At 50.6% G+C, this 14,433-nt stretch overlaps 1 protein-coding gene across 1 annotated transcript in view; it reads right to left on the bottom strand.

The window, feature by feature from the left end:
• The window catches only part of LOC133445883 (anosmin-1), a 63,146-nt gene extending 49,787 nt beyond the window's left edge, over window positions 1-13,359 (bottom strand). The window contains exons 1-2 of the mRNA XM_061723389.1: window positions 13,083-13,359; window positions 7,209-7,256 (exon numbers count right to left, since the gene is read on the bottom strand). Coding sequence (XP_061579373.1) covers window positions 7,209-7,256; window positions 13,083-13,283 — 249 coding nt within the window. The 5' untranslated portion in view covers window positions 13,284-13,359. The remainder of the gene's footprint in view (window positions 1-7,208; window positions 7,257-13,082) is intronic.
• Between the last annotated feature and the right edge of the window lie 1,074 nt (window positions 13,360-14,433).

Here is a 14,433-nt window from a genome sequence, read left to right on the forward strand (position 1 = left end):
CGCCCGTCTAGATCCCTTTTTAATTCTCTCCTCAGCCACCAGGTTTATTAACATCTGCACCTCAGAGTTGGATCAACAAACAGACTTTTGCGCTGCCATTAACTGTCGAATAAAATGAACAAGAAACCACCGTCAGAGTCGCTCTTTCGCTGATTTCCACCTCCTGACTCAGACGTCTGACTCCAACCCCCCGACCAATCGGTGGCCTGTAGTGTGATGATGTCAGATACAGCCGACTCAGCCGCTTAAAACCTCGGCAGAGTAGTTACAGAAAAAGTATCTACTCTGCAAATTAGACCCCTAGTGGAAAAGCGCATAACCGAGGCGAGTCGGGCTGAGTAGGTACTAGTAGAAAAGCGCCATTAGCTGCTGCTTAGGGCCCCGTGACCACTAGGGGGCCCCAAAGAATAAAAAAAAAAAAAATACAAAATAAAATTATTTTTTTATGTGTGAGTGATGATTCATACATTATCAAAGGTATGTTATTGTACAAAAACACAATAATTATTATTATCACATAAACAATATTATGTTAACAGACTAAAGTAGTCTACTCTAGTCTAGTGTTGCTGACTTTGCAAAATATTAATTTAAAGATTTTTCTGCAAGTTTGTTAATCTGTTGTCTGCTTCCATGGTCCTAGTTTACTTTAGTTTTAGTTTATTTATTTAGCAATATAAGACAAATATGAACAAAAAATGAAAAACATTGAAATAACATGCAAGGAAAGGAAGAAGCCGGGTGGCTTATATAGAATCCTTTCCATATATGAATAAAAAACAAAACTACACAAGGGAGAGTAAAAAAAAACAAGAAAATGTAACTCAGATCAAATAATGAACAATAAAAAGAAGAAACAATAAGAAAGTTATTTAAATGTTTTTTGAATATTGGCAAGGATGGTGATGATTTAAGAGATTTATTGAGTGAATTCCACAAGTGGGGGCCTCTGTAAGTGATGAAAGATTGATGTTTCCATGTTCTACAAAACGGTAAATTAAAATCATCTTTGTGCCTTGTGGCATAAGAATGAATATTGGAATTAACACAAAAGAGATTAAATCCTAATCATGATTACATGATTACAATCTAACTACAACAAAAAGTTCTTACATCTAGTTTTACAAGTGTATTTGTAATGACAGGGAAGAACATGAAATAAGTTTATAGTGGGTGTGTGAATGATCAATAAATCAGTATTATTGGCAGTAATAGAGGGCCCCAAAATCAGATTTTGCTCAGGGCCCCATGGAGGCTCGGACCGGCCCTGGCAACAAGAGTCAAAATCTATGCGGCCGCCTCGGTTCACGGTCCCAGGACCCGACCGGACGTGGTCGCCACGTCTCCCCGTGACGCGTTATGGGAAAGCACAACTCCTTCCCACCGAACAACATCCCCCCCAACCCCCCCCCCCCACCGGCGTGATTTACAGCGCTCAACTCCCACATTATCACCCCTGAATCACGGTTCGATGACAGATGTATGGAAGCAGCGCCGAAACCGGGATCACATGATGAAACGCTTCCTCTGTGCCTCTGCTGTTTCGAGTCGGGCTGTCAGCTCGGCTGAATTAACTCCCATTTTCCATGAAAATAACCACAAAAAAAAGGGAAAGATTGAGGAGATGCGAAGGGAAATAAAGGCTCGTCCCATGTAAATCCCGGCCGCATCCGGACCACGACCCGATCCCGCTACGTTGCTCACATTCCAGCAGCATCTCCAAGTTGTTCAGAAACGTTAAAAAACAAACACTAATCCTGCCGGGTCCCTCCCAGCTCCCGGGATGAATGGAGAGACTGGGTGAGGCCTTTTAAGACGGGGATATAACGCAGTCTGCATGTCTGAAGTGATGACGGGCTTCATCTCTTTATCTGGAAGAAGAAGGAAAAAAGGGCGAAGCCGGGGCACGTTGGGCGGTTTTGAATTTGTGCAGCTGGAGAAAACAAACAGAAGCTGCTGACGGGAAAAATGCAGTTTTCTTCATCTCTGTGTCGGACATGTTGGGTCTGGAAAGATGGGGAGGTGAATCAGCCCACAGAAGAGCCGGGGATCGAGCGTCCCGGTTCCCGACGACCTGAACGCATCACAAGGGATTTATCTGCAGCCGTTTTGATCTTCTGAGTGTTTCAGCTCCAAGATTCTGGACTTTTTTAATTAATTGATTCATTTTTGCTTCTGTGAAACTCAACGAGGTGTAGGTGTGGGTGCAGGTGGGTGCAGGTGGGTGCACGTGGGTGCAGGTGGGTGCAGGAGTCCCCTGATTGAGAGCGAACACTCGGACGGGAGTGTGGCGGGTCATTATCGGGGAAAGAGGATTTCACAGCGGCTCTGATTACGTTAATCCTCCCTGAGGAGCGAATCCCGTCTGACAGGGAAACAGGAGGAACCGGGAATCTGGGAACGTCGGACACCTGGAAGGAAACGCCGCTGGTCCGAGGCCGCAGCGTCACGCAGATGCTGAACCAGCACAACTGTTTTACATGCTTTAGGTTTACGCTGCACTTCTGCTTCCTCACTTCCTCTCCTCCTCCCTTTCTCCTTTCCTTCTCCCTTCCTCTCCTCCCCCGTTGCTCTCCTCCTTGGCTCCTTGCTTCCTCTCCTCTTTGCCTCCTCTCCTCCTTGCCTCCTCCCTTCCTCACCTCCTCTCTTTCCTTCCTCTTCTCTTTGCCTCCTCCTCTCCTCCTCTCCTCCTTCCTTCCTCTCTCCTCCTCCTCCTCCCTTCCTCTCCTCCTCCTCTTTTCCTCCTTGCTTCCTCTCCTGCTCGCCTCCTCGCCTTCTTGCTTCTTCTCCTCCTTTCCTCTCCTATTCTCCTCCTCCCCTCCTCTCCTCCCCCCTTGCTCTCCTCCTCGGCTCCTTGCTTCCTCTCCTCCTCGCCTCCTCTCCTCCTTGCCTCCTCCCTTCCTCGCCTCCTCTCCTCCTCTCCCCTTCCTCTCTTCCCTTCCTCTCCTCCCTTCCTCTTCTCTTTGCCTCTTTGCCTCCTCCTCTCCTTCTTGCCTCCTTGCTTCCTCTCCTCCTTGCCTCCTCGTCTTCTCCCTTCTGCTCCTCCTTGCTTCCTTTCCTCCTCCTCCCTTCCTCCATTCCTCCGCCCTTCCTCTCCTCCTCGGCTCCTTGCTTCCTCTCCTCTTTGCCTCCTCACCTTTTCTCCTCCATTCCTCTTCTCTTTGCCTCCTCCTCTCCTTCTTGCCTTCTTGCCTCCTTCCTTCCTCTCCTCCTCTCCTCCTTCCTTCCTCTCCTCCTCTGCTCCTTGCTTCCTCTCCTCCTTGCCTCCTCCCTTCCTCTCCTCCTCTCTTCACTTCCTCTCCTCCTCTCTTCACTTCCTCTCCTCCTTGCCTCCTCCCTTCCTCTCCTCCTCTCTTCCCTTCCTCGCCTCCTCCCTTCCTCTCCTCCTTGCCTCCTCAGCTCCTCACCTCCTCTCCTTTTCTCTTTGCCTCCTCCTCTCCTTCTTGCCTCCTTGCTTCCTCTCCTCTCCTCCTCCTCTTCTCCTCCTTTCCTCTCCTCACCTCCTCTCCTGTGGCCTCGTCTCTGCCTCCCCCCGTCCCTCCCTGCCACCCACCATGTGAATAATGAGCTGCACAGATAGCGACCAACGCCCCCCCCCAATGAAAGTTAACAGCCATGTCCAGATCAGCCCGTCCTGCTGTGCCGGACCAGTCCGGACCCCCCCCCCCCTCTTCCGCCACCCACATGGACACACTCGCTCAGCATAGATGGAACCAACAGGAAGACCAGGCTCCCTCTTCACCTGACCCCCCCCCACCCTCGCCACCAGCGCCTCCAACAACTCCACTTGGAGACTAAACGGGGCAGACGGGCTCGGGCCGCTGCGACGCCGGCGGCCGGGCCGTCCTGCTCCGAGGTGTCGGCGGTGCGACCGACACCCGGAGGTGCGACCGACGTCCGGCCTCAACGCCACCAAAAGGTGCTTTTGAAGTCTCCCAACAACCTCCGACGTTCCCAGCCTTTAAAAAGACCACCCGGCCCCCGCTTCCCCGAGCCCCGGCTCGCCCCGACACAGAACCCCGCTAGGACTTAACCAAACCCTGTAAATGAGGCGACGCTCCAGCATGGACACCCCGCAAAAACAAGTGGCTGCAGAGTGCCAGCACTTTATTCTGGCGTGAGAAAATGTGGGGGTTGGTTGGGTTTTTTTTAGGGGGGGGGGGGCTGTGGGCTTTCAGAGACGCTCCTGAATGCAACATAGTGGCATTCCAGTGATTGTTATTCAGGAAAAAACGGCGCTCCAAAGTGGCGTGCAACCCAAAAGGGAGGAAAAACACTCGTTGCTCTCGGGCTGGAATCTGCCGGCTTGTGGGGGGGGGGGGCACCGGGACCGACTCAGACAACCAGTTAGTCCAGTTCACCGAGATGTCAGCGTGACATGAAGATTTAAAGAAAAACATCCCGGGGATGTTCGCCAGCTCTGGGGGACGACGTGCGACTCAGGAACCCCGAGTGAAGGCTTCTTCCCCGGGGGGGGGGGCGCTCGTCCCCGGAGGACATTCCTGCCCTTTTCCCTGGGAAATGTTTGGGAAATAAAGCGTGCCATCATTTCACCGCCTTAATTCACTCTTAATTCACTCTTTACAGGGCCGGCCTCTGGGCCGGCCCTGTAAAGTCTCTCACACTCGACCGGTTCTGTCTGACCCAGCAGGACGGAGAGGAAAAATAACAGCCTGGAGTTTGGAAAACTTTCGAGGGATGCCGGAGGTTGGAGGAGGGTTTGTTTTGGGGGGGGGGGGCTCCATCAGCACGAGGATGAGATGCTGCGAGACACGGCTGCTGTCTGCCGGCCGGCCGGGTGCTGCGGCATGATAATGACTCCCCCGGCTCTCCAAATGCCACCGCGCTCCGCTCCGGAGAGGGCAGGCGGGTTAATTACCATGACAATGGTGGGGATGGGAGGGTGGGGGGACTCGGACACTGCATGCGAGACGACCGGGATGCCTCTGCCGTCACGAATGGAGAGAGAAGCGCTTTGATTCTGCAAAACGGAGGCAGATGGATGGGGACTGGGGGGGAGGGGGGGCGGCGGGGGGGGTCAGGGCATCTTTGTCTGAACTATTAGGCCGCTCTTCTCCACTTTTTCCTCTTTAACAGCCCCCCCCCCCTTGGATGGACGAGCCGCCGCCTTTGTCTCCGTGTTTGACTGCGCGGCGTTCATGAAGTGGAGAGGCTAATCAGCGGCCCCTGTGTTCTGGGGGCCACAAGGCCCCCTCCCACCCCCCCGCCGAGTCACTGGTGTGGAAGTGATGTTTGCTCCCAAAAACAGCCGACTTCTCTTCTCTCCTCGCTGCAAATTAAAGTTAAGCACCGCGCCTTGGCCCGCGTCCCCCGGAGCAGCTGAACCGAAACCCAGGACACGATTAGGCGAATTAAAGTCCGAGAGCCGATGAAACCGGACTGGCGAGGCGGCGGGGGCGACGAGGCGGCGGGGGCCTCGGCTGCGAGGCGGCGGTGCGAGCATATCATTATTTTTAAGGGCTTACATCAAACCCGACCTCATGCACGAACGACGTGTGGGGATGGAGGAGAAGAAGTGCTAACTGGCACGCCTTGCTGCAGACAAGAAGTCCATTAAAAGAGTTTTCTGGACATTTGTGGAGTCCGCTATGAAAACAGTATCCTCGGACCCGCAGCCAGCAAAAGCATTTTTTTTTTGTTGAAAAACATAAAAACTTTGTGGAATGACTCGGGAGCGAGCGGAGCCAGGAGCCGCGGAGAGGAGAGAGAAACAAGCTCACAGTGAAAACAAGGGAAGTTGTGAATGCCTCGTTGGACGGCTGCCACCAGTTTTTTTTTTGTAATGAAATGAATGACATGTTTTCATTCCTGGACAAAAACAGACAGCCCTTTCTTCCACATTGTCAAAATAAAACATCCTGTTAACAATCTAAAGCGATTTGGAGCAAGTGAACAGAAGTCTGGATATGAATGAGGCCAGAACCTGGCGGCGCGTAAAAGGCGGGATGACACCAGGAACTTGGACGTTTGCAGATGTGGTGCAGGAGCACAAAGCACAATAGCCCCGCTGTGTCCAAGGCATGGATGCAAATCGCCGGGGAAACTATTTGAAATTCAAAAAAGGAGCACAGAGGGTGATTTTGGCAAAAAAGGGAGCTGATTGTGGAGCTGATTGTGATTAATACGAGCGGCGCGCGCGCTAAGCGCCGCTAATGAGCAGAAATGACTGCAGCCTGATGAGCTTTTGGATTAATAACCATCAGTTCTGCTGAGTGACCTGCGACTGGAGGTGAAGGAGCACGTGCACGTCGACGGTGAAGTTCCCCCTGTGTCGGACCGTTTCTGCACGTGGAAGGAGGAAAGAGGAAAAACAGATGCCCGACTTCATAAAAGAGGGAAAGTGTCCCCCCGAGGACGCGAGAAATCCTGATTTCCCCGCTCGAGTGCAGAGATGGAGAACCTCTCTCGTATTACGGGCTTGGAAGCGGGCCGGATTGCACGCGTCCTCCGTGACGCCCTGGGCGCGCGGCGCGCCTCCGAGGGGCCTGTCAGCGGCTCAGAGAGGCTGATCGAGTGTGTCAGATCTTTTCAGAGGAGCTGTCGACGCCAGCTTTGCATCGAGACGAGGGACACAAACAAGCCTGGCAGGGACGAGGCTGAGATTCCAAAGCACAATCTTTGCTTTCATAAATCGTAAAATACGTTTTATTTCATCTGTGCTCCATCACGAGAATCAGCAGAAAACAGAAGTAATCTAAACGAGCCTCCTCTCATCACTATCCTCTGATAATCAGGCGCGTTCATGACAGAAGGCACAGCAAGTTTATTTGTATAGCATAAGGTCATTCAAAGTGCTTTACATCAACATTAAAAGCGGCAAGACACAATTAAACAGTAAATAACAAATAAAATGAAATAAAATTATAAGAAAAGAGGTAAAATAATAAAAAGCACAAGTTGTTAAAAAGTAAGGGCAGTAGAGTACAGCAGGTACATCTCATTCTTACAATGGCAAGAATTACGTTTCTATACGGTCAAAACGTACAAAGACCGGGTCAAATACAGTATTACAAAAGTAATCTGTAACAATTCGTACAGTGAATTAAACCAATTTGACACTTCTATGCCACAATGCCTGTTTCCAGGTCTTATTTCAAACAACTGACGAGAATTACGTTTCTACACGGTCAAAATGTACAAAGACCGGGTCAAATACAGTGTTACAGAGAGAAGTGAAAGCCCGTTACCTTGGAGCACTGCTTGTGATTCTGGCACCAAACCAAGGACCCGTTATTCTGCGAAAGAGACGGAAAAAACATCATCAGTCATCAGAGTTTAAAGAAAAGCAACAACAATTACAAATCATCAGTCCATCAGATCCACAGACTGTTGCATGCTGGGTGTCTGTGGTGACCCGGTGACCCGGCCTCCTCCCAGGATACGCTGGATCTCTAAAATCGCCTGGATCAGCGCTAGGCTGAAGGTCCTGATGAGCATGAAAACAGTGTTTTTCTGTACAAAGGATTTCCCAGTGATCCTCGGCCGTCCTAAAACGCCTGAACGGAAGACACACAACCTTTACACAATGTGTGAAAGTCTTTGGTCCATCTTGTTCACGTGGCGTTTGAAACCTCTTGGACAGGTGGATGAAAAGCTGTCGCATGGATGGCTTCTGTCTCTCTTCCATTATTTCATCCGTCCTCTCAGATCAGAATGTGAACGAGGATGACCGATAAACTCACATTGTCATCTTCTCTCGTGCTGCTGGTTGCAGAGCGGCCGAGGAAGTCGATTCCGTCTGCCTGCAGCTACCAACATCAACTTTCACTTGGAAATCTATGTAAATTTTATTGATTTCATTCAAAGTGTTCAGTGCAACAAGAACATGTTTGCTTTAAATGTCTTTCAGGCGTGTTGTTAAGAAGCTGACGGCGGAGGCTTTGAGTCAACACTCGAATCTCGAGTTTTTCTTTAACAACTCGAACGCCGGAGGACTTGATGCTGGACCTGGACTGGAAGTTTGGGAACAAGCAGTCATTAAATGCATCATAAGCCCAGCGTCGAGATTACACATACGGTTTCCATGGCAACTTTCACAGTACAGAACTGGTTACCGTTTTTTTTAAAAAGGGAATCAGATCCGGCTAAAATCAGACTCTCAGAACTCAAAATTGGCGAAGAAATATCTATTGGACACAGACTACGTCGTCTCTGCCGCTTGTATTCCTGTGTCGTCGTCCGCGTTGCTCTGTAATTTCACCTCCAACCGCTAGGTGGCAGTGTAGGCCGTTTTTCCTTTTACTTCACTTCCTGTACGAACGTCAGACGTAACAACGGAGCGACTAAAGTATATTTTCCGCCAATCGGGGGCCAGGAAATGTTGACCACGAAACTATTGTTCGAGACGACAAGGAAGAACTAGCGGCGAGAAATCTGAAGACATAAAAGACTGGCCCATTTTTCCCCAACCGACGGTCGAACCAAAGCTGTTTTCTGGTGTTTTTCTCTCAGTAGGATTCATTATTTCAGGCTCTTTTGGTTTTAAAACAGAAGAAAGTGAGGTTTGAGGTGCAAAACATGAAAAAAAGGAGATGTAAAGAGCTGGCAGGGAGGTCTCGTCCCAGAGCGACACCTTTCCCCATCACCCCGGGCAACCGTCCCATTGTTACAGCCGCGATGTTGATCCCAACTTCTCCTTCCTTCCTCCTCATTTAGAGACCTCTGAATGTAGATCTTCTCAAAAGGAGCTGAACGTTGCAATAATGGACTCCGTCCCGCTGAATGAACCTGCGACGCCGACGTTCCCCCAGCCTCGACAAAAGCTAACGAAGCTGCGACAGGCGGCCGAACCTCGTGGGATCTGCGAGGATGCGCGGGAAGGGTCTGCTTAAGTTCAATGTCAAGTTCAAAGCCCTTTTCCTCGCAATGTAATCCAGAGGAAATTTCCCACGAGAAATCTTGTGGGGAGAAGTAATGATTACGAGGTTTAATTTGACATCCAGAACCAGTGCGAGCGGCGCTTTTTAGAGCCGAGGATAGCGGTCAAACGGCTTCAAAGGAATCCGTGATTGGAATGCCGCGTCTGTGGAGGATCTCCCTCACAAAAGGCTGCAGATAAGGATGAAACATATATGAGTTTGAGCGCAGAGGAGACTCGGAGTAGCGGCGTAAATGAGGCTGAAATAGGAGCCGCCTTGCGGAGGGTTTTCACGCGTCAGCAGCTTTTCTGTCCTGTTGTGTGACACAGAACACCTTCGCTCCACTGGGAAAAGATCTATTATGCTAACTAATGATTTTTTTTTAAACGAGCGATCCTACAAACTCCAAATAAAACCTTCAACATTTCCATCGGCAGGCGGCGCCTTTAAATAATCTATACAACCCTAGCCCAGGTCCTAAATCACCGGTTTCTGATCCCCCCCCCCCCCCCCCCGCCCATCCGTCAGCCCAGACAGGCCCGGATCTGCACAGGGGCTAATTTTGCCGTGTGACAGCATCCCCCCCTGCAGCGGGGCGGCTCAGCGGGACGTTGCCCCAGCTGTCCGGGCCTGACCCCGCCGTTTCAGGGACCGACAAGGGAATAATTATAGGTCAGGACTTCATCCATCTGACTCAACAGGACATTCCTCTGCAGCCTGGGCTGTCGGGGACTCCGGCCGGACGAATTCTTTCCAGATATCCTCCAGCAGCGACCGGGGGTCGAGGTGACGACGGTCCACCGGCGCGCTGAGGTGAATCCACCGGACCCGACTGGAGGACAGGACATCCATCACAGAGATGCGTCGCTGCTACTGTCGGCTGACGAGTCGGAGCAGGTGGCCGGAGCCGACACCTTTCATCCCCCGAGGACTCCGGCCGTCCTTTTGAAAAAATCAAAATGGTTTCTCAGGGGGCCTTTAATTTGGATTAAACGGATCTCCATCATCTGTCCCGGTGTTTAATTACCGGACAACTGCTCGGCCCGTGGCGGCTTCTTCACCTCGAGAGGCTTCAAAGGGACAGACTGGTGTCTCCATCTGACCTTTGACCTTCCGGAGTGTCCTCGGGGGTCACCGAAATAACCTTCCCCTCAAAACACGAGCGGCACCAAAAGAAAAGAGCTCTAATATCCGAGCTGGAGTAGGTGTGAGGGCCGTGGTCATCCCAGCCATTAAATACTCAGCGATAAATCACCCGTCGGACCCCCCGATAGCAAGCTAATGTTCCCGAAGCCGATCCAACGCTAACATTTCAGCGATCTGAACCAACGCCGGCGTAAAGTTGTCTCCACTTCGCGACCAGGGGCTATTAGTCAGGATGCTGCCGCGGGGAGATTTACCGCCGCGACTGTCACGTCTGCGAGGCGCGCAACGGAGAGGTGAGGCCAAGCTACATAGGCCTCCATTCATCCGCCGTCCCTGCTAATGAAAAACCCCACACATAAGACGAGCGCTGGCCCGGCGGGGCTCGATTTCCACCGCAGGCTATTTAATATCAAAGGCGGAAAACAAGGGGACGCGGAAAAACTACTTTCCAGAGGAGCTTTTTTCTCTTCCCCTCCACTTAAAGCACAAATCTCTCCAGTGAGATGTTTAGACTTCACCATGCAGCATATTAGAAACGAATGACTACATTTAAAAATGTTGGATTTTTTATTGCCCCGAATGTAATAACAGGACCTCGTGGACACACCTTGTTTTTGGCTTCCCGGGCCCCCGCATAAATAACCCACTACAAGGCCGATGCTTTCAGAATACATTATTGCACCGGGCTCCCAGCTCGCTCTTAATATTTTAAAGTGTCTGAGGCTAATATTTACGGTTGGGTGTGTTCCCCTCTGTCTATTGTACTCGGGGAGGTGACAAGTTCCCCAAAAGTGAAGTAAAATCTCTCTAAATCTGTTTTTGGAAATGCTGTTACATCCATAAATCCTGCGCCGCCGTAAATCTGACAAGCGGCGGAGGACCCACGGGTGTCTAAACTCTGCAGCTTCACGCTTCTCCTCCATTTTGCACTAATTCAACATCAGATCCATGATTTGCATCCCGATCCGGGACGTGTGGGTGTTCGCGACTTCTGTAATAACACCTTCCCAGCTCCTCGCAGATTTATCAAATTAGGAGGCGAATGCCGGAAAAAAGAAAAAGGAAAGAAATCCAGCTGCAGAACGTGTTAAGTGAGCGAATTATCACACGCACCGGGACCAAAATAAGCAGCGGCTCGCAGATACGGAGGAGGCAAAGTGAAATATGAAAAGGAAAACAAGACACTCCTCCGACATGAGCAGATTCATTTCAGCTGAGATGGAAAGTGGCGTGCTGCCGCCTCGGGGGACGTCCGGGGGTGAATTAAGAGAGGTCTGTCGTCTCAATCACCGGAGTGGAGCTCCGAGCTGCCCGTCAGCCCATCGCTGTAATGGGATCTGGCAGATCCACCTGTGGGTTTGTGCTGACCGAGCACGCCGGGCGAACGCCGCCGCCGTGGCAACGGGAAGGTGACCTCGGGCAGCATCCGTGTTGCAGCCTGCATCCCGCCTGGGAGGTGTGATGCTGGCGTTTACGGGCAGGGGGGGGGCGGGGGGGATGCTGGGAGGCGGGGAGGCGGAGGAGGAGGAGGAGGAGGCGGAGGAGGAGGAGGAGGAGGGCTCTATGTTTTTGCAGCTGATGAGCCCCCTCCTCCTCCTCCTCCTCCCCTTCTCCCCCCCAACGCTCACATGAAAGGACCCCTAACAACACAAGAGCATAAGACAGTCCTGCACATTATCACCGCTTGCTGTCTATACTTAGATTCACCGTTTGGCCGGACCGGCCTACCTTATCACCACCACCCCACCCTCTCCCTCTCCTCTCCCCCAGCCAAAGGCCTCCCTCTGATCCCCCCACCTCCCCAACCCCTCCTCCGACCGAAGACCGCCCCAGACTCTGAGGCTCTGCAGTCAATTATGTCGACTATTAGCTGTTCATTAGATGTGAGGCTCCAACAGTTATTTGACTTCTTTGCTGGTGACTAATTTAATTGGCTAACTTTGCAACCTTGGGCAGCCTCGCACTCCTGGATTCCTCTCAAAACAAACCCCTGACACGGCTTGCCAAGCTGCACTTTTCAACAAAAAAAAACACACAAAAAAAAGGGCTGTTTTCCATGCAAACCACTTCTGCTTCTATCCTCCGAGGACGTTAATTCCAGCTGTGTGCATTCATCCTATACAGCTAAAGTCATACATGTAAGTGCCATAATTAAGTACAAGCAGGTTGGAGTCTCTGTGATCTACATTAAGGACCACTCCTCTCTGGATCAATGAGGAAACTTCATTTGAAACAACCAAGCCATGTGCTTTGGATTCATTAGAGCCAATTAGAAAAACTTAACTTGCAGTGCAATGTTTCCACACAATCAGGGATGCCTTAATGGGCCACTGAGGGGCAGGGGGGGGGGATAAGAGGGAGAAGAAGAAGACAAAAATCTCTGCAAATGCAAATGCTGTGAGAATAAAAGCCATGTCGGAGAGGAAGAGGAGAGGCAGTCGGAGAAAGGGAAGAAAAAAAGGGGATCAGTGTCCCAGCTCTTTTCTCTGGAGTCCTGGGAGAGAACAGTGCGTCCAGTGGAGGGTGAAAAACAACTTCTGACACCGAGTCAGGAGGATTACGGCGCCGATCTCAGGCTGCGCTGCAGGCGAGGCGGATCCTGCTCCGCGACGCTCCGACCGAGACCTCGCTGGCTGGTTTGGGGGGGGGGGGGGGGGGGGTAAAGTTGCACATCATAACAGGTCAAAACAAAAGCAAAGCCCCGGATTTCCCTTTTTCCGGTGAAAAGTCATAAATGGGAATTAAAAAAAACAAAAAAACGTCCCACCTCATCAGAAACACGCGCGGACGCGGACCGTGGGTGGGAACGGGGAACCATTCAAACCTGCTGCTTCCGTTTTTGTTGACACTTTGGGAGAGATACTATTTCTAATAAGGGGAATAAATAAAGACACATGACAGCATCGGTGCCCCCCCACCCATCCATCCATCATCCCCATCATCACCACCATCACCATCACCGGGGGAGGCTGCAGCATCTGCCCGTGCAGGGTGCGCGTCCTGCGCCCTGCAGGTTGCGCGCTGCCTGCCTGCATGCGCGCCACGGTGCGTATATACCTGCGAGTGCTTGAAGAAGGCGGAGATGCGGGTGATGTGCAGACTGAGGCACCGAGACGCGCATCTCGCTCGGTAAACGCTGCCCGTGAAGAAGGAGTCGTCCCTGCTGCTGGCGGAGCTCCCGGCGCCCGCCGGCGCCGTAATCCACAAACACAGCGTGGCGCACACGCTCAGGCTCAGGCTCAGGCTCCCGGAAAACATGGTCCTTCTGCCGCTGCGCGTTTAATCCCTGCGAGGTCCAGGACGACACTGCTCTCCAGCTCCGCCGGAGAAACTAAAGAAACTTCAATTATACGCCGGGGAGGAGCCACGCGTGGAGAAGGGGGGGGGAGTGGGGGCCCGGATTGGCCCGTCCCGGAGTGACTGACGTCCACGCCGAGCTTTAAAGCAGGTAGACTTGCTGCTGCAGAGTGTTGTTGCACGCTGCTCGGACTGGGAGCGTGGGGGGGTTGTTATCATCATTTCATTTTATATTTCTATACCTAATATGACGTCATATATTATGGTATGGCTGTTTAGAGTGCAAAGATGAGCTGCGACCCAGTTATAAGGGGTCCAAAGTGCTTTATATCCACAGAATTCTAACATTTCTGACATTTTTCATCCCGAAAACAAGCATTTAAATCTACAGGGGGAGATTATTATGATCATTTAATTTTATTTCTATACATGATGTGACGTCATATATTATGGTATGGCTGTTTAGAGTGCAAAGATGAGCTGCGACCCAGTTATAAGGGGTCCAAAGTGCTTTACATCCACAGAATTCTAACGTTTCTGACATTTTTCATCCCGAAAACAAACATTTAAATCTACAGGGGGAGATTATTATGATCATTTGAATTTATTTCTATACATAATCTATACATTTATTTCTATACGTCATATACTTGTATATGGCTGTTTAAAGTCCAAAGATGAGCTGCAACCAAGTATAAGGGGTCCAAAGTGCTTTACATCCACATGACAAGAAAAATACATGACATAAAGACACATAAAGGGATGTTTGGCCGCAATTATATGTTATTATTATGATAATTTTATTTTATTTCTATACCTAATGTGATGCCATATACTTGCGTATGGCTGTTTAGAGTCCAAGGATGAGCTGCAACCAAGTATAAGGTGTCCAAAGTGCTTTACATCCACATGACAAGAAAAATACATGACATAAAGACAGATAATGGCCGTAATTTATGATTTATCTGCAGAATGTTAACATTTCTGACATGTTTGACCCTAAAAACAAACATTCAAATCTACAGGGGGAGATTATTATGATAATTTCATTTTATTTCTATACCTAATGTGACGTCATATACTTGTGTATGGCTATTTAGAGTCCAAGGAT

This window comes from Cololabis saira, chromosome 6, assembly GCF_033807715.1.
Source record: "Cololabis saira isolate AMF1-May2022 chromosome 6, fColSai1.1, whole genome shotgun sequence".
In the NCBI taxonomy this organism is placed as follows: domain Eukaryota; kingdom Metazoa; phylum Chordata; class Actinopteri; order Beloniformes; family Belonidae; genus Cololabis; species Cololabis saira.